Here is a 19,265-nt window from a genome sequence, read left to right as displayed (position 1 = left end):
CATTAAATGAACCCATAAACACGATGTGGAATATTGAGTTAGAAGCCAACAAAATTTACTTAAAATCTATCAAATTGATATATAGTTCTGTTTCAGATAGCAAATTGGATGATTGTGTGTCTGTGTGTGTGAGAAGTAAGTTGATACAGTAGATTTACATGAATAAGTGAAACAAATTTTTCTTTGTTAAAACCAATTCATCCTGTAAGTTTATGGCAATAATAAAACATAGAAAAATATAGTCTTTCAAGATATAGAAAAATTTAAGAATTTGTTTTAATTAAAAATAACAAAAAACTTGTTATGGTTATAACTTAATATACCAATAATATGAAATTTAATTTTAATTATTAATTTTCAGTTAACTGCAAATCAGAAGCATTCCATTAATTAAGGTGAATGTGAAACTATTGAATGTGAAACCACTCATGGGGATTTGTATCATAATGTATTTTGAGACTGAGCAATGAGTAGTATTCTCAGACATCAGAATTACACAAAGACTAAATATTTTCAACCTAATAGAATTGTTCCCATGCTTGACTATTATTAGATGTTTGATTCTTTTATTCTCTCTTGAATCTCTACTACTTTCTTAATCCAGAGAGAGAGTGCTTGCTGTTTACAGCCCATTATACAGGTAAACAAACCAAATAAGGTCATTAAAAGAGAGCTAAAAGAATGAAAGTCACAGAAAAAGTTAGCAGGAATGTTGTGACTCAAAAACTAATTTCGTCTGAGTCATATCTGTGAAAAACAGAAAAATCTTATCTTTTATTATATAATTTGATTGATAAAGTCTTTAAGTTTGTGATTCAAAGGTATTGACAGATCTGCCTACTTGTTATTAAAAATAGTTTAAAAACTTCACCAATATGACCTCTATCATAAATTATTTATGTTGATCAAATCAGAGCATGGGAACAATTCTACTACATCAAAAATGAATGTGTAGTAGTTATGCAATTGTAATATCTAAGAACATAAGCCTTTGCACAATCTCAAAATAAGAACTTGCTCTGTGCTTTTCATCTAAACGTGGAGGAAATGCACTATAGTTACTGGCTCCTTCCCATAAAAGGTGATCCATGATATCACATTTGTAACGCTTCCTAAGCGTTACTTACTAAGGGAAGTGTAATACTAATACACCTCTAATATATAACAATGGGCCTAAGAGTTTGAGATCTCTGAAAATAAAATAAACTTGATAGTAGAAAGAAGAGGTGAGTGGTGACAGTTTAGGGAGTGGGGTTAGGGCATTAATACAGGATTAAAGTCAACCTTTTGATATGTACAACAGAAAGGGCAGACAGTCCTTGAACATTATTCAGAAGGAGTTAGTGTTGGGGCACTCCCTTATCAAATCCTCTTATTGTCCTTTCAACTTTCTTTTCCCTGCTTGCAGCTGATTGCTGAGAAACCAACATTTAAAACTTCTGACTTTCTACAGGAATAGAAAAACACAGTGACACTAAGCTGGAAGAGGAGTCTGATAGCAGAGGTAATAATGAGTTTTGTATATCTAAAGGGATAGAATGTGAATGACAGGAAGATATTGCATTGTCACTGTGGCTAGGGAAAGAAGGAAGGTCAAGTGGAAGAAGGGTGGTGCCCTATGGGCTTAGAGACACAAGAAAGACAGTTTTCAATGGAATAATGTTTCAAAATTATAGAAATTCCACTCAGAAAGGCTTTCTCAGAATGGTGCAGGTGTTCTTTTTACCGAAAAAAGAGATGTCCTGACTGTGATTAAATTTCAGTTTACCAGGTTTTTCATTATCTCAAAATATATGTACAGTAATGAATCTGCCTTAATCTGCCTTGGCTTTTTAGCCTGAGAATTCTTGTTTTACTGAAATATGCAGTATTTTATTCTGTGATGCCAAAAAGTCAAAGGAGGTAGACAATCCGATTGTCTCCTATGCAACGGAACTGCTTACTTTATTTAAAAGGAAATGTGTATTTTCATGGAAATTCAGGACTGTATTGATAAACAAGGATAAGAGGCCTCTATTAAGTAAATGAGCAACATAAAAACTGTCTTAGAAAACCCATAAAGCAGTAAAATTTACAGTGATGACAGAGTATGTTAAATATCAACACACATATGTATATTCATACAGACTAAATTTTTCAATGTATGATTTTTGATCAAGAAGTTTAAAATCAAAAGACAATGGCTGTGGAAGATAGGTAGAATATACCTATCTCCAATCAGCATAAACACATCATATGAAAGACACACTTAGCATATTGTCTTCTATAATTATCAGCCACCTAGGAAACGTGACTTAGTCAAGGGATTAAGTAATTCTGTGGGTCAAGTGCAATGACAATTTCTTTTGTGTGTGTGCAATGCCATTTTATGTTCTTTTGGCTTTTTCTGTGACTATCAGACCGCCTGTCTACCAATGCTTCTCACACACAGTCAGTTTTAGAAACATGGCCAAAAGGGTATGTTAGAACTGAGTAGGGACACAAAGGGGAACATTATGTTTTAGCTGTGTAGTTTCACAAAGCATTTACTTTTATTTTTATAAAAGTAAATAGTAAAGAGACCCTTACCATATTGTGTGAAAGCTGAAGCTATGGGTGATGGAGGCGGGTCTTCTATCAATCTGTTGATTTCATTGGTTAATTAATAAAGAAAACTGCTTGGCCTAATAGGTTAGAAAATAGGTGGGTGGAGTAGACAGAACAGGAAGAAGGAAGTGAGGTAGATGGCTCAGACAACTGCCCTGCCTCTACAACCAGACGCAATGAAGCTCCAGCCCAAGATGGACGTACGCTAGAAACTTCCCGGTAAGGCACCATTTCGTGGTGCTACACAGATTATTAGATATGGGTTAATCAAGATGTGAGTAAGAGGCTGAAATAATAGGCCAGGCAGTATTTAAAAGATTACAGTTTCTGTGTAATTATTTTGGGTAAAGCTAGCCGGTGGCTGAGAGCCTGGCAGGACGAAAAGCAGGCCTGCCCGCAGCTCCTCACTACATATAGGGATGAGGGGTGAGTAAGAAAACTACAGAAATAACTACTAATTTAAATACTCTGTTTGCCACAAGAGAAGTTCAGATAAAGCAAATTGAATAAGTATTAAGAATGTCTTTTCAGTAGTTCTTATATCTGTTATACTTTTGAGAGGAGAAAGTTCATTCCTATAGGTTTGAAAGTAGCTTGCACTGTACTTCCTGTTTACTGAGGAGATAAATCCTTTGGGGGTTTTTATGGAGCTAAAGAACAAAAAGTTATAGCTGCAGTTTTTCTTAGTTATGATAGAAGGTTCAGAGATTTGGAGTCATCAAGACAGATAAAATAATGGAGTATTTTCTCCAAATATGCAAATACAAATGGACTAGACATTGTAAATGCAATTCTCACCTGATAATCGTTCTTATTCTTTATAATTTTATTACACTAGAGTTAAAACCTTTCCTTTTCATTTAGACAAAAGGAGGAAATGTTTCACAATAATCTTTTGTACACTGTGAAGATCTGCCACTCAGATTGGCTTAATAAAAAGCTAAATGGCCAATAGCTAGGCAAGAATTTTGGGCAAGAGAGGATGCTACAAACAAGAAGGGTAGATTTTCCAGCCAGAAAGAGAGGAAATAAGACATACAAGAGGACAAGTCAATACGACTAGTCACATGGCAACACGTAGATAAATAAAAACAGTTAAGTTATACAAGCTGGGTAGAAAAAAACCTAAGCTACCTTTCAAACTTTCATAGGTAACAAGAACTCTCCATCTTTTATTTGGGGGCAGACAGGCAGGCCAGAAAAATCTGTCTACAAAAAGATATATTTTGATTAGGACAAAGCAGCCAAACTGAAAATTGAACTTCTTCACATCATTTATATTTCAAAAACTTGAATTTATGTCTCATTATAATGATTTCAGACATTGGCATTTAATTTATACAGTGGAGACAAGACAAAAACATATTCTACTTCATTTTGAAAGTGCTAAATAATGTGGCGTTAAGGTTTATAGCGGGCAAGTGAGATGGTTCGGCAGGTGAGAGAACATGCTGTGCAGCAGAGCCTGAAGACCCCAGTTAATACCCAAGACCCTAAATAAAGGATAGATCTCATGTTGCGTAGTTGCAATCTCAGCATCCCCATTGGCAAGATGGGAGGCAAACGCAATTAGTGTAGGATCTGGAAAGACAACAAATCTGGAGCACACAGGGCAGAAGGAACACTAGAGAGCAGGCCTCAGCAAAATGAAAGGAGTAAACGAACTCCTGACAGTGTCCTCTGACCTTCATAGTCATGCTGAGGCAAAATATACCTGCACACACACACACATCCATAATACATAGAGACAAAGATCATGAAGAAAATAATGATCATAAATAAAAGATATAAAAATTTAAAGTTTCAAGTACTATTTCGTATGGGTCACAAGAGGAATGTTGAATGGTGGTTATGACTCCTCTAGCCTCCTTTCTTCTAGATTGTTCCACTTTCAGCAGAACAAAATCCAAATACAAACTATGAAACTGAATATAATCCACACTTTAATTATGCAATGGGCTTCTGTAGTTGTTTACTCAGCAGAAGATAACAAAAATTTCAGTTCTTTTCTAAGCCCTTCATCTTTCTAATAGGGAAGTATTTTCTATGAGAGCATAGGTGTGCAGTGCCAGTTTTCAAGGGCACACATGGCTATGGAGAGAACCTGATGACCCAATGCATTTAAAGAATGGAGTGCAGTCAGGAAAAAATTCTTTCCTAATAGCCAATGTTCATGGGAAGTACTCATATTTAATGACTCTGAGAAACAAGATTACATCTGGCATGTGCTATGCAACCACAAAGATAGAGCTTGTGTTTAAAAGAAGTTGAAGGTGGGTTTCATATATTATTGTCATCACCTTAAAACATAATATTTTTTTGAATAAGGAACCCCCATTATCATCATACATTGAACCTGGAGAACTATACAGCCTGCTAAGTAGGACAGCTTTTAAAGGAGTGAAATAGAATCAGCTGCTTTCTTATGGCCTTTGAGAAGACACAACTTGCTGAAACAACCACGCATGGGCTTGTTCTGCTTTCTGCAAAGAATTGCACACATGCAGCATCTTCAGGAGACTAATCACTCCACAAAGGATGCAGTTGTGTTTACTGTTTTAAGAAGCTCTCTCATACCATCTGCTTTGAAGATACTTATACATTTGTCAGTGCTTGTATTCCCTAAACTTCAGTGTGTTCAGATGATAGTATTTGATAGGCAAATCAGTTTTTGCAGATTCCTAGGTTATTGCCTCAAAACAAAGACAAGTGGACAGAACTTTGTTCCTCCTTTTTTAGGCTGAAAGGCAGATGTGTTGGTAAGTGAAGCTAGACCATGTAGAAAATCTAGGACATGCTAGGGGAAAGTATAACAAGGGATAATGGAACTCACCTCTTTGCAAGACCTGCTGAAGGAAATCTCTTCTGTGAAAGAAAGCCTGCTTATCTTGCATCAAAGACTTAAGAGAGTTATTATTCTTTATTCTCAAGGCCCTTTGCATTAGCATAGTTTCTCCCAGCTAATGCACACCATAAATTCTTGTGGGGTGCTTCACCGTAATTTCTTTAAAACCAGAATAGCTGAATAATGAAAAGTTCTGAGTACTGGAGATTTGCACATAGGAAGCATTATTAATTTGCATTAAAATGATCTAAAACTGTATTGAACAAAATTTTACTTTCAATGATTTTTTCAGAACACTCTAAGTCTTGTGTAGCCTCAAGGTCGTATTTATGAACACTAATTATAGTATAAGTCTATAGATGCTGGGACTTGAGTAAATCTATAATAACCTCATGACAAACTCCTGAAATTGCATTTTCAAAATAAATTCCTGAGGCTCTCATGCTTCTCTGTAATTTATCTTCATTATGAAACATACTATAGAAGGTAAAAATAACTTTTGCAAATATTCTCATTATTTGAGAACTGAATATGAACACATCTGTTTTTAAATAAATAACTAAAAATTAGAAAATACTTCTATACCTTAATATTTTCATTGTTGAAACATGCTAAGGTTTAAAATATTATGTCAATGAACCAATTGAAAAGCTGTAAAGGAATCATGTATTTAAGAATGTAGTATTTATGTTTACCTGCCCCAATAACTCTCTCAATGCGAATTCTTGAAGGATCAATCTCTTTTGCAAATTCATGGACTGCTAGGGATGGGTCTTCATAGGTGTCTGGATCAATGTATGTTTTAATTCCAGGGAATCGCACTGCAACAAAATATAAGATTGATTTAATTTAAGAATATTTTAGTAGGCATATATCTTATGAATGTGTAAAGGTGGGAGTGGCATACTGAGGTAGTTACTCATTAATTACTTAAATTTCTCTTTTTTGCTCCTTCAGGGTTGATACCTGCACAAAATGGAAAACAACAGAGAGATCCCACAGTGCATAAATTCTCTCTCTTGCTCTGCATCTTGACTGCAACAAATTGAGCAGCCATTGCCACATGATGCTACCTCTAGTATATATTACCTTATAGGTCCAGAAATTCAGAATCAGGTAATTCTTTGAAATCATGAGCTTAAAATAAATCTTTTCTCCTTAAGAAATCTAATGTAAAGAAATGGGAACAATACTGTGACTTAATTGGACCATGCTGCAGAGGCCTTGGAGATGGTTTATAAAAGAATCTCAAAAAACTCTGACAAAAAATTCTGAATCTGTAAGGAAAGTCTAATTCTATTCCTGTAGGGAGGTCAGAAGACCAGAATGCAGGCAGTAATGCCAAGAGTAAAGACAATATTCATAGAGTTTCTTATATAAAGAACTCTATTGGAAATCTGACAAAGGACCTTCATGTTACATTTTGACAATGAATTTCCCCCATATTTTGTCCCTGCTCCAGTGGAAGGCTGAATTGGAAAGCCACAAAAGTGAATATGGTAGAAGAAATGTCAAAGCATTCCAGGAAGGCCCTGGCACAGTTGTGCTGGCTGCTTTTAGCCATATTTATGGTGAAAATTATGAATTTAAAAATAGAAGGGTTTAGAAAAATTAACCTCACAGTTTGGTCTGAAAGAAGTAAGTTTAAAGTTAAAGACAAGGAGGGTGTGGCAGTTAAAGAGATTAGAGCCATTAAAGTGTGTTGTGATTTGCCTTTGGAACAATAAAATATGCCTTGAACATTTCCGGACTGAGCAGGATTCTATCCATGTCCAACTCAAGAGTATAAGTGTATTAACTTGAAAGATATTTCCTAAGAGGAGAGATCTATTGGTATACACTACTTACCTAGGACAATCTCAATAGTTATTTCTTTAAGATTTATTTCACTTTTCTCAGTCATCTAGACACTAAGAGGCATCTATAATTCGTGGTTCAGGCTGGCAGAAGATCTTAGCATTATTCACTAATTCTAATTTTGTACTGATGATGGGTAGGGTCATAGAATCTTCCACACAACTTTGGAAGAAAGCCTAGAGATCCAGACAATATGTTCAAGGTTTGGTACACATCATCCTGATGGGATAATATATAAAGCTATGGTAGCGAAGATAAATATGGGATAAAGATCCCAGGAAGCTAGAGATTCTGGGAATGTGAAGCTTCTGTCGAGAAAGATTATTGGCAACCAGCAGATCCAGGACAGGAAAGTGGTCAAGTGTACTAAAAACAGGGAGGATGTGATGCCCAAGTCCTTTGCAGCTTCTATCATTCCACACCATGACCTGAATCCTAGACATAAAGCTACATAATTTAATGTTTACTCTGATTTGTTTGCTTTGTTCTCCCAAACCTTATTTGGTATTCCATATTCTTGACTTTTGGAATGAGGATATTGATTGTATATCTGATCTATCTGGTCTTGTGACTCAGGCTTCACAGGAAACTTTGAACTTTAAAGACTTTAAAAATGCATTTAATATTGTAAGATGCACATGAAACTTTTGGAATGAGGGGCAGAATGCTACGGTTTAAGGAGATAGATTTAGATGTCAAGTTGATGGAAGGTGGACTCATGATGGCTAATTTTGATTGACAAATAAATTGAGAAGTGCTTTAGGAATTATTAAAGGTCTTCTTTGTGTGTGTGTAAAGATGTTGTAAGTTGTTATTAAAGGAGAAGACTTCATCCAATCTTGGTGGAACAATCCCACGGTCTAGGGTGTGAAATGGGTGAAGGAGAAAAGGGTGAAAAACTACAGCCTAGACAGTCTTTTCACACTCTGCTTCCTTCCTGCCATGAGTTGAAAGTCTCTGCTCTGTCAGGCCCTCAATGTATGAAACCTCTGAGACCATGAGCAAAAGAAATCTTCGCTCTGTAAGGAGTTTTTGTCCACTATTTTGTCACAGTGACACACACATAATACAAAATAAGTGGGTGATATTTGGTGTTGTTATACCTCAGGATACAGAGCCAAACTAATTCACAATCAAGTAGAATGTTAATCTCATATTCTTACAGAAAATCATAAAAACCAAAAAAAAAAAAAAAAGAATGAGGTTAGAAGAGGCAATATGATGTTCATTAGTAGTTGTAATTTGCTTCATTAATTATTTTGTGTTCACTGTCTTCATTTATTACCTTTCACCTATGTCTTCTTAGTGCTTTGATATGCACAAATGAGAAAATTAGCATTTTAAAAAATAGTACCAAAAAAGAATATTTCCAGGTGTATGTAGACCTGACATTGATTCTGAAATTTTATGCTTTTCTTGAATTATCACAGTTTAAATGTGAGAAGAGAAGAGAGAGTTTGTGTCTGTATGTAATATTTATATTTTCATAACCTCTATGTTATACTCACAACCTAATCATAGTTAGAATACTAAATTTAGCTCTTATTCTGCTAGACAATTAGTGTCAGCTAATCAGATATATGGTCATGCTGAAAACATTAAAGACACATGAAAATACCATTACTAACTCACACGTAATTTTCAAAATTAAGCTATTTATTTAAAGTTATAACACATTCCTATACAATAACTAGATAACAATGCTTCATCTGTGAAAATGTAATATATGTAATATCATAAAATCCTTGGCCAAATGAATTCCAATTGTGAATATCAGCTTACTCATTTAATTCATCCCCTGCTTTCTTAAACACTGGTTTCTTTTGCTTCACTTCCTTGGCGCTTCAGGTTATTTTCAATAGGTCTTGCTGAGCCCATCTGCTGTAGTTTATGCTAATCTGCTGCTTGGAAAGCAGATAATAAATACCTCAGCAGCACTGTTTCCCTCTGCACCTCGGTACAAAAAGCCCTGCCGTGAATCTTAAGGTTGCCCAGCATTAGTTATCCCTCCAGGTGTCAGCATCCAGGTTTTGCAGTCTGTTTACATTGTTCTGAGGTCATTTCAGGCCAGGCCTCTCAGGCAGATGGTTTTTAGGCACATTTAAAATTATAGGTGCCTTTGAATTTTTCCTAAACCATCTCAGAAATTTATAATATCTTACTCAAAACCTCTTCCTGTCTTGTGGGGGAAGATATAGATGAAATGGGCCTTTTATATCTTTATTTTTTTGCATAATTTAAAAACAAAAGAGAGATTTAAAAAGTAGAACAAGTTGCTCCTTATAGTATCGCTATACTTTGGTTAATTAAAAAACATCGCTTTCTTGTTAGTTCAGTGTCTCACAATAGAAAAACTGTCTGGAGAAGTAGCTTGCAATTTGGAGGTGAAGGTGGAGGTGGGTGTTTGGAGGAGAGAAGGGCAATTATCAAACCAACTATAGTTGGTAATTACAGCTTGCTGAGAAAGAGATCTCCAAATGAATATAACCTTGTAGTCAGCACAGGGCTTCATACATATTCTAAGAGTTAAAGAGCTGATATACTTTATAGTGCTAATGAATTGTAAATTGCTTTGTTGTATGATTAAATGACAATCTTCAAAAACGGAATAAGTGTTTCTCAACATGTCTGCATAATACTTCACTAAATAAAACTGACTCATGCTCCAGAGCCATTGTGATGGTAAATAACTATACATAATTAGTCACCATGTATTTTTAGTAAATTCAATTTGTGGGGTTCTCCCACAAGCATTGAAGAAAAGGTAATGCCATTTAATGAGAAGCAGGTGCAGTTTCCACCCTAAACCTGGAAGCTAGATGAAACCCTTAATGCCAAAAGGTTGCAAATGAATTTTTCGCTTGTTTGCTTTCAGGGGACCCCAAATTTGAATGGAGCCCTGAAGATTCCAGTAGGATACAGACGGTGGCAGAACAATGGCAATACTTACGGTGGCCATTCTGTAAGTGTGTTCTTCTCTTCTCTTCTGATTTCATTTTAGCCTTTATGTACCATTGACACCTTACAGGAAAAAAAAAAAAGAAAAAAAAAAGGTTACTCAAGAATTATGTAATACAAGAATGCAAAAGAATTAGGGGCCTGGAGAAATGTCTCATTGCTTAAGAGCACTTGCGACCCTTCCAGACATCTTGAGTTGATTCTCAGGGAGGCTCTCACAACTGCCTGTAGCTCCAGGTTTAGGAACTGTAACACCCTCTCCTGGCCTTCACGGATACTTGAACTCATATTCACATACCCTGTTACACATATATCGCTTACAATTAAAAAGGAAATGCAAAAAAGAATACAAAACAACTAGATCCCACATCATCAACAGATGAGGTTCTTGTCTCTCTTTATAAAGGCCAGCTTAGAATATGTTTATAATGTGAAAATGCCTCATATAGTTCTTTGATATACATCAAAATTAGTACCAAATAGCACTGTCAAAGAGACTGATTTGAAAGATAAGATTCACATAAAATATTTTGCCATCAGCCATAAACATCCCATTTTTATATCTGACTTCTAATAACCACAATTGTTTTTTTAAGTATCAAAATACAAAAAAATTTGAGTTAGAATCTCAGAAATTTAGAAAATTAGCTCTATTTTCAGTGCCAGTTAGCATGGTGGCTTCTTTCTTAAGAGATGAAAATTTTGGGGGAATGTAATGTTCTTGCATTGTGCAGTTGGGCCTTTGACTATTTCAATTCAAGTGGCTTCACCAACATCCATGGAATTTGACTGTTCATTAAATTTATAATTCCAATTGGTTTAACAGAATGTATCTATAGTAGGCACTGCAGTTTTTCCAGTGTTAATTATGTCTGCATTTCTAAGGTAGTTTAAATATTCAACCAGATCTTCTTTACGTTCTCCATGGGATAGCTTCCATTGTACGATTCTCTATCAAAGTCCAAAAGATATACTTCAAAATGACTGTGTTAGATAATATAAGCAAAGTAGTGTGCTCCAGTATGTAAAATGTTTAGGCAATTTCTGATGTTATAGAAATTGGCAAACAAAAGCTGAGAATGATTTAGTGTTCAGTTTTCTTTGTTAACTTCTCTGTTTAAGTGGCACCGATAGTCCAACTCAGAAATCCTGATGATAGGTAATGTTTGATAAACTCCTTTCAAGCCTGTTAGATTAAATTTTGTCCACAAAGATAGCAGCATTTCATATTTGTGACATTTACAATTCAAGGCAATAATTTTTACTATAAAAGTTAATGTTTTTAATGTAATCACATACTCTCTTGCAAAGGAGAAAAAGCCCAAGACAGGGATGATCTATGTCAGAGTGGGGCCAAGTGAAGGAAAAAAATATCTGAGAAGTTAAATGGATGTGAAAGAGAAAATGAGAAGGAAATAATATAAAATGAAAATATATGGTTGCTTGAAAAGTGAGTGACAATGTAATTGTGTTACCAAATACTACTAATACCTTATATATTGATAATTGCTTAGTAAATGCCATCAAATGAACACTAAGTATAATAAACTCCTCCAGTATATATTCTTTACCCTCTATAAAATAAGTGCTATCAGCAGCTTGTGAATCTTATGCATGGATATCTTGATAATAATAATTTATTTATTAATTGCTCTGTCTAATTCTGAATTTTTCCCCCAAGAAAAATCCTTCACAGAGTCATTGAATTACAATAAAGAAACAAAAATTCAGGAGTAAGGAGTAAGTTATTCTTTACTATTCAGCTTTAAACTTTTTACTGTAGGATTTGGGTAGTTTTTTTTTTATTGGAGCTGATATTGAATGTTTCTAATGATCTGTCCTCTGTAACTCTGTGACATTACAGTCCTTGTGGTCTCTTCCTGTCAGGCATGTTCTCTCTTTTTGAAATGTGCATACAGACACACAGACACACAGACACGCACACACACACACACAGAGAGAGAGAGAGAGAGAGAGAGAGAGAGAGAGAGACGCACACACACACACACACAGAGAGAGAGAGAGAGAGAGACGCACACACACACACACACAGAGAGAGAGAGAGACGCACACACACACACACGCACACACACACACACAGAGAGAGAGAGAGAGAGAGAGAGAGAGAGACGCACGCACACACACACACACACACACACACACACGAATACACAGGGTATAAAGTGTGATTTTCCACTGGGTTGGGAAAATCCAGAAGACTCACTTACCTCCCAGTGATGAGGAAGAAGAGAGTGAGGATGACTAGGAGCGTGAATCCCCCGACGGCCGCCGTGGCTATTACCAGGATCTGCCCTTGTTCTGCTGCCATGTCAGAAGCTGAAACAGAAGCACAGGTGACACGTATGGTGACGGCTGTTATTTTAAAGCACAGTAGAACTGACCTTTATTTTAATATGTCTCTAAACAAACCAGCTGAAGTGAGATTTAGCTAATGCTTACAGAACTGAGGTCACTATACACAACACAAAACTTTCTTCTGTCTTAAAAATATAACCAAGGTGTATGAATTCTTAATGCTTCCTTTCAAGAATGATTATAATTTGCATTGACCAGACATTTCAGACGTATTAGAATTTTGTTTCTACAATATAAAAAAAATCATCCTGTAATTTGAATTAATTAATTTTAAAAATAATTTATATATAATATATATTTAACAGAACTAAGAATTAAATTTCTGTGAAATTTAATAATGATAAGTACACATGTGTATATGTGTGTACAAATGCATTTATATCTATATATACATAAATTTTTGATAGATGATAAGTACAGAAGAAAAGAATATTTAAGTGCTTTCTTTTTTCTTTTTTGATGGCATATAGTTAACAACATATTACATTTTTTTTTTGCTATGTGTGGCGTTTAGTATTAATTTTCAACTTGACAGACTCAGAGTCATTGGGTGACACTGGTGTCCAGCATGCATGTGGGAAATTATTTTGATTACATAAACACTCATTGTAGATGGAACCATTTCATGGATCGGGATACAGGAATGAATAAATGGAGAAGAGGAAATAACTGGCAGCATTTGCTCATCTGCTGCATACTCCATGATTGTGCTATGGCTAGCTGCTTCTGGCTCTTTCTTGTAGCCTTGATTTCCCTTTCTAAACACTGGCACTGTGAACCAAAATATACCTTCCTACTTATGTTATCTTTTTTTAAATAAATATTTTTTATTGTTCTGTCATAATTTTTTCTTCTTTCTTTTTTATTATTATTAAAAATTTCCGCCTCCTCCCCACCTCCCATTTTCCTCCCCCTCCCTTAACTCCTCCCCTCTCCAGTCCAAGGAGCAGTCAGGGTTCCCCGCCCTACTGGAAGTGCGAAGGTCCAACCCACTCCATCCAGGTCCAGGAAGGTGCACATCTAGACCCCCAAAGCCAGTACATGTAGGATCAAAACCCAGTACCATTGTCCTTGGCTTCTCAGTCAGCCCTCATTGTCTGCCACGTTCAGAGAATCTGGTTTGATCCCATGCTTTTTCAGTCCCAGTCGAGCTGGCCTTGGTGAGCTCCCATTAGACCAGCCCCACGGTCTCAGTGGGGTGGCGGACTCCTCGAGGTCCTGACTTCCTTGCTCATGTTCTCCCTCCCTCAGCTACTCATTTGGGCCTTGGGAGCTCAGTCCTGCACTCCAATGTGGGTCTCTGTCTCTATCTCCATCTATCGCCAGATGAAGCTTCTATGGTGATATGCAAGATATTAATCAGTACGGCTATAGTATAGGGCCAGTTCAGGCTCCCTCTCCTCAACTACCCAAGGAACTAGCTGGAAACATCTCCATGGATACCTGGGAACCCCTCTAGAGTGAAGTCTCTTGCTAACCCTAAAATGGTTCCCTTAATTAAGATATCTTCTTACCTGCACCCCTATCCACCCTTTCTTCATCCCAACCATCCCATTCACCCAGGTTCTCCCCATCCTCCCCTCCTCACTTTTCTTTCAACATCTCCCCATCGCCCCTTACCGCCACCCCACCCCCACCCCCAAGATCCCAATTTTTGCCAAAATGTTTTACCATACAAAGAAAAAATAAACTAAGATATTGGCAAAACTCTCTCTCCCTCCCTCTCTCTCTCTTTCCCTCTCTCTCTCTCTCTCTCTCTCTCTCTCTCTCTCTCTCTCTCTCTCTCTCTCTCTCTCTCTCTCTCGTGTGTATGTTTGTCTGTTTGTTTGTTTATGATGCTAAGGTTTGAACAGAGGACCTTGCACATTATAGATAAGAAAATGCTTGTCTTAAAAACTGCAGCAGCTACCTGTCACCTTCCAGTGGCCCTAAAATACAGTGATTGGTTCCGTTCATTTATTGTATTCCATTTTCTCTATTACTGTTTTCTATACTATATGGGATGGGAAATTCCTTATATATCAGAGTGAGTCCATTAATATCTATAATTGATGTGTGTCAATTAAAGAAAAAAATAGTGGTAATGAAAGTGAAACACAGATTAAAGAGCTTCCTCATATAAACTTATGACCAGAATTTAGCTCCCAAATTTTACTTTTGTTTTCCTTCCTATGCTGTAAGTACCAATAACAATTCAGCCATCAATAGTCTAAAATATTAATCAATAAGTCCCATTATTATCCTTCAACTTGACTAAAACACTGTATTTTATTCCCCCCCCTCTCTCTCTGTGTGTGTGTGTGTGTGTGTGTGTTGTATCAGTGTGCAGCACTGTGCAAATGGAGGTCAGGGAGCAATCTTACACATTGGTCCTAGTCTTCTACCTTGTTGGAGACAAGGTTTCTCTTCCTTCACTCTTTTTGCAGGCTATCTTGATAGACACCTTCCACTAGCCTCCAGGTGTTTTCCTTTCTCCACATCCTATCTGTCTGTAAGGGCAGTGATGGCTCTGTCACTACATCCTGCTTTCATAAGGGCTCTTGGGGACTCAACTCAGGTCATCAGTCTTGCACAGCCTCCTCTCCTAGGGAATAACAACTATAGGTTTCAGTAAGAAACCAGTCACACCATTTAGGAGACTTTCTAAATGTAGTAAGAAACAAAAGTCACATTCGTTCAGTTTGCAGCTAAAGAAATTCATTAAACATTGGAATTAGATTTTTGTCACCGTTATTTCATCAAAGCATTTTCAGGCAGTTTTTACAAAGTTGAGTATTGATTCATAATCTGTTCAGAGATGAGTTAAATAGTTGTATCTTACCTAGTAAACAATGGACTCAAGCTTTTTATTAGTTCTTCCCCAAGTTTTGCAATCCTCGAAATAGCACTGATAGAGGAACTAATGGTGTGCTCTAAAATGTCATATTTTCTCATTGAAAATTATCAAACAACAGATTTTAAGAGATTGATTTTTCAGAAAACATTATAGTTTGAAGATAAAAAAGATGACATTTTTTAAAAGAAGACATTATTTACTTACAACTCCTGTGCTCTTAAAGATATAATCTAGTTCCAAAGTGTTCCGCCTAGAACAAATATTGTCCTGGTAGTCAGGTCTCTAGTGATTTCTGAGACTCTATTCAAAGCTCAGATGGGGAAAAGATTATATACTTGAAAATCATAAAGTTTGTCATAAAAATATATTGTTTTACATAATAACTTAGTTAACTACTGGCTTCACTAATAAGTCTCCTTTTGCTTACTTCTGATTACATGATCACTGAACTTAAATTAGGGTTTTAATTGTGTTTCAAACTGAATGTTAAATAAATATGAAGAATGCATAGCAATGTATAATTAATTCCCTAGCATGTATACAAGCAAAATTAAGTACTCTGTATAAGAAAATAACATACACACATACTCAAAACAGTTGAAGAATGCTTAATGGATGTCAATATTGTACTGGGTATAAAATAATAAAGATAATGACGGGGTATGATTAGTGAAATGTGACAAACATGAACACTCATATCACTTACAGTCTATTTATTATTTCATAAACAAGTGTCTATCTTCTGAGGTCAATGCAAAGAGTTTAAAAATATTATTAAATGTATGCTCATAGTCCACATGCTTGTCAGTACCATTGTTACTCCAATTTGAGTAGTTCTGTTACATGTCCAAATACTCATATACTGTACACAGAAAAGCTAACAGCACAATACTGACTTATCTGTCTCAAGTCCTAGCTACTGAAATATTTTAAACAAACTTTTTACCTAACAGGAGAACAGATTTTTTTGTTGTTGTTCTACCAGAATCCTTCATGCCCTTGTTTGCCCCTGATTTCCAGTCAATAATCTGAGAGTATTGAATTAAATGTAATTGCCACAGTATGCCAGAGAAATGTAACTATTTTATTGTATGAAGCAATAAAATATTGGAAAGAACACAATTTCCTACATGGAAGTAGGAGGAATGTTCTGGACTTGTGCTGCATTATTGTACTTACTGGGAAAGTTCTGTCTTGATAGGATTAGTGCTGGTCCATCACACAGAGCTCTGATTTCATCTCTGGGTAAACTTCAAAGCCCTTAACTTTACTAATGAGACTTTTCCCAACTGGCTAGCACAGGTCTCTAGCTTGTCTGCTTAAAGGACTGTGCACACCCTCAGTTCCTTGAGTGAGCCACTTGTTTGATAATGGTCAGTTCTTGACAGTTCTTTTTCATGGACACCCAGTCATTTGGAAACCTTTTTCCCAGTTGTTGTTTTTGTTGATTTCTTTTTAAATTAGGCTCTCAGACAGATGTTTCCATTACCCACTTAAACTAATACTATAAATGAAAGTATAGTGTGTCACCCAAATTACTTTTTAGCAAACTGTCTTTTATTGGGATGAAAATTCGAGGAAGATGATGAAATTCATTCCTTGTGTTGTCTGTAGAAAGTACAGTGTGACACACCTCCATTCTTCTCAAAGAGAAAGTGTAAATAAAAATCAGATCCATCATGGATTATCTAGATGATCTCAGTTCTAACAGTAATTCTTATTATATGAGGTTGAGACAAGAAGACAAAGGAGGAGTGGGTGGTGTTACAGCAGAGTGACAGGAACAGGAAGAAGAGATGAGAGGTTCTTTCTCACACCCTTGGAGGAGGTGTGCTTTGGGTTCTATTTGGGATCTGTTGTTTTTGAAGTCACAAAATATATAGCATCATACACAGAAACGAATTGGAAGCTCAACCCATGTGACTGAATATGTCGCTGTAGCTGAATGAGTACATCAAGAAAAAGAATTGAATGGTTATATGCACTGTATAATTCTGATGAGAAAAGATTGGAATTAGCTGGGCATAACTCACAACTGTCCTCCTTTTAATAATGTGAGGAAAGTTATTTTTTTATCTCAAACATAGCTGTTCAGTATATATGAAGACCATGTACGTAATATTCATTTCTAATTACTCTGCACACTTTGGAGACGATAATTCTGGAAGGCAAGAGTTACAATAGCCATAACACTTCTACATTTCAGCACAGTCTTCAGAACAAAGTTAAAGAATCCATTAATTCACCAAATAATGTTTATTGAGAAGTTATTACATAGCAGATACCAACATGACCCTGGGGAGACAGAGATGAACAAACCATATGCAATTACTATGCTGGTAGATTGGCAGATCAGTCTGGAAAATAAACAATGAGCAGAAAGTTACAAAGGGTAAAAATTGCTACATTAGGGAAACTTGTCTGCAGTGCTGTCTATATTCACTTGTGCAGTCCCAATGCTAATTATCTCTAATTAGTTTTCTCAGAGAAAATGCATCTAGAACTTATTCTTAGTAGTACCAATAGGGAGAGCCCTGACCCTAAAATGTGCCATAGTGGGGTATGTAGAGATAAATGAAATTTATTTGTGAACCACTCATTAGAATTATTTTTTTTTGTTAAATGCAAAAAGAGCATATCCTCAAACAAAAATAAGCATACTTAATTATGTTTAATTTTATGGTCTTGACAAAAGTATACCACCTTAAGAAAAAATAATTAATTTAAAAAATATTTTAAATTTGTTATTTAATCAACGTTTAGAACCTAGATAATGCTTGGTTTAAGTCAGGATAATGTTATAAGAGGCTTGCTGTAGTTATTTCTACTTAAAGAGGAAAAACAGAATGAAGCTCTTTCCATGGAATCTAAATTCTTACAAAAAAATAGATTCCATGTTTTTAGAAAAGTGTGAGAGAAAAGCAATTTGGCTATTTTTAACTAACACATTTTCTTATTTCTCATATGATTCTGCCTCACTGTAATCAAGATTATTTTTCATATTTACATTTCAAAGTGAAATGTGTTATTTGTATTCTGTATCATTTTCTATGGACGAGCGTTTTGAAGTTAACTCATTTCTGTTGTGAACTTCTTCTGAGAGTTACTGGAGGATATATGACACATTTTGAATAAAGTATTTCTCAAAAATGCTGCCAGGGAAATGCATTTTTTTGTCATTTCCCTGAAATGATTTTTTTTTTTTTTTTTTTTTTTTTTTTTTTGGTTTTTCAAGACAGGGTTTCTCTGCAGCTTTTTTAGAGCCTGTCCTGGAGCTAGCTCTTGTAGACCAGGCTGGCCTCGAACTCAGAGATCCGCCTGCCTCTGCCTCCCGAGTGCTGGGATTAAAGGCGTGCGCCACCACCACCCGGCCTGAAATGATTTTTAAAATCATAACCTATATTTTAACAAATAGGTTGAGAGTAAACAAAAAAAATCATTGTAAGGTTTATTGGCAAGTGACAAATGAAAATGCTCTCCTCAGATCATATGTATCAATCAGGATTTTAAATTATTTAAGACTGAGAAGCACATTGAATATTGTACAATGAGGATTAATAGATCTGCAAAACTTTGAATGCTGCAAGTCTAACTGGATGTTAGCATATTATGTACATACGAAAGGTAGTAAATAAATACAGCTGGAAGAAAAAATACAATATTGTAATTTTGTAGATGATGCTGTTATTATCTTTCTTGTCCACCTGGACTTGTAAACATGGTCCTATCTTGGGTCTTCCAACAAGTATGAGTTTCAAGTCAAACTTGTTACTACATCTTACATTTTGTTTTCATCAATATTAACAT

General features: G+C 35.7%; 1 protein-coding gene across 1 annotated transcript in view; it reads right to left on the bottom strand.

Annotated features, from left to right (window-relative positions):
* Epha6 (EPH receptor A6) overlaps window positions 1–19,265 on the bottom strand; it is a 917,349-nt gene that overhangs the window by 266,169 nt on the left and 631,915 nt on the right. The window contains exons 8-10 of the mRNA XM_038345322.1: window positions 12,475–12,583; window positions 10,239–10,309; window positions 6,127–6,252 (exon numbers count right to left, since the gene is read on the bottom strand). Coding sequence (XP_038201250.1) covers window positions 6,127–6,252; window positions 10,239–10,309; window positions 12,475–12,583 — 306 coding nt within the window. The remainder of the gene's footprint in view (window positions 1–6,126; window positions 6,253–10,238; window positions 10,310–12,474; window positions 12,584–19,265) is intronic.

This window comes from Arvicola amphibius, chromosome 10 (genome assembly GCF_903992535.2).
Source record: "Arvicola amphibius chromosome 10, mArvAmp1.2, whole genome shotgun sequence".
Taxonomy (NCBI): domain Eukaryota; kingdom Metazoa; phylum Chordata; class Mammalia; order Rodentia; family Cricetidae; genus Arvicola; species Arvicola amphibius.
This window is presented reverse-complemented; position numbering and strand designations above follow the sequence as displayed.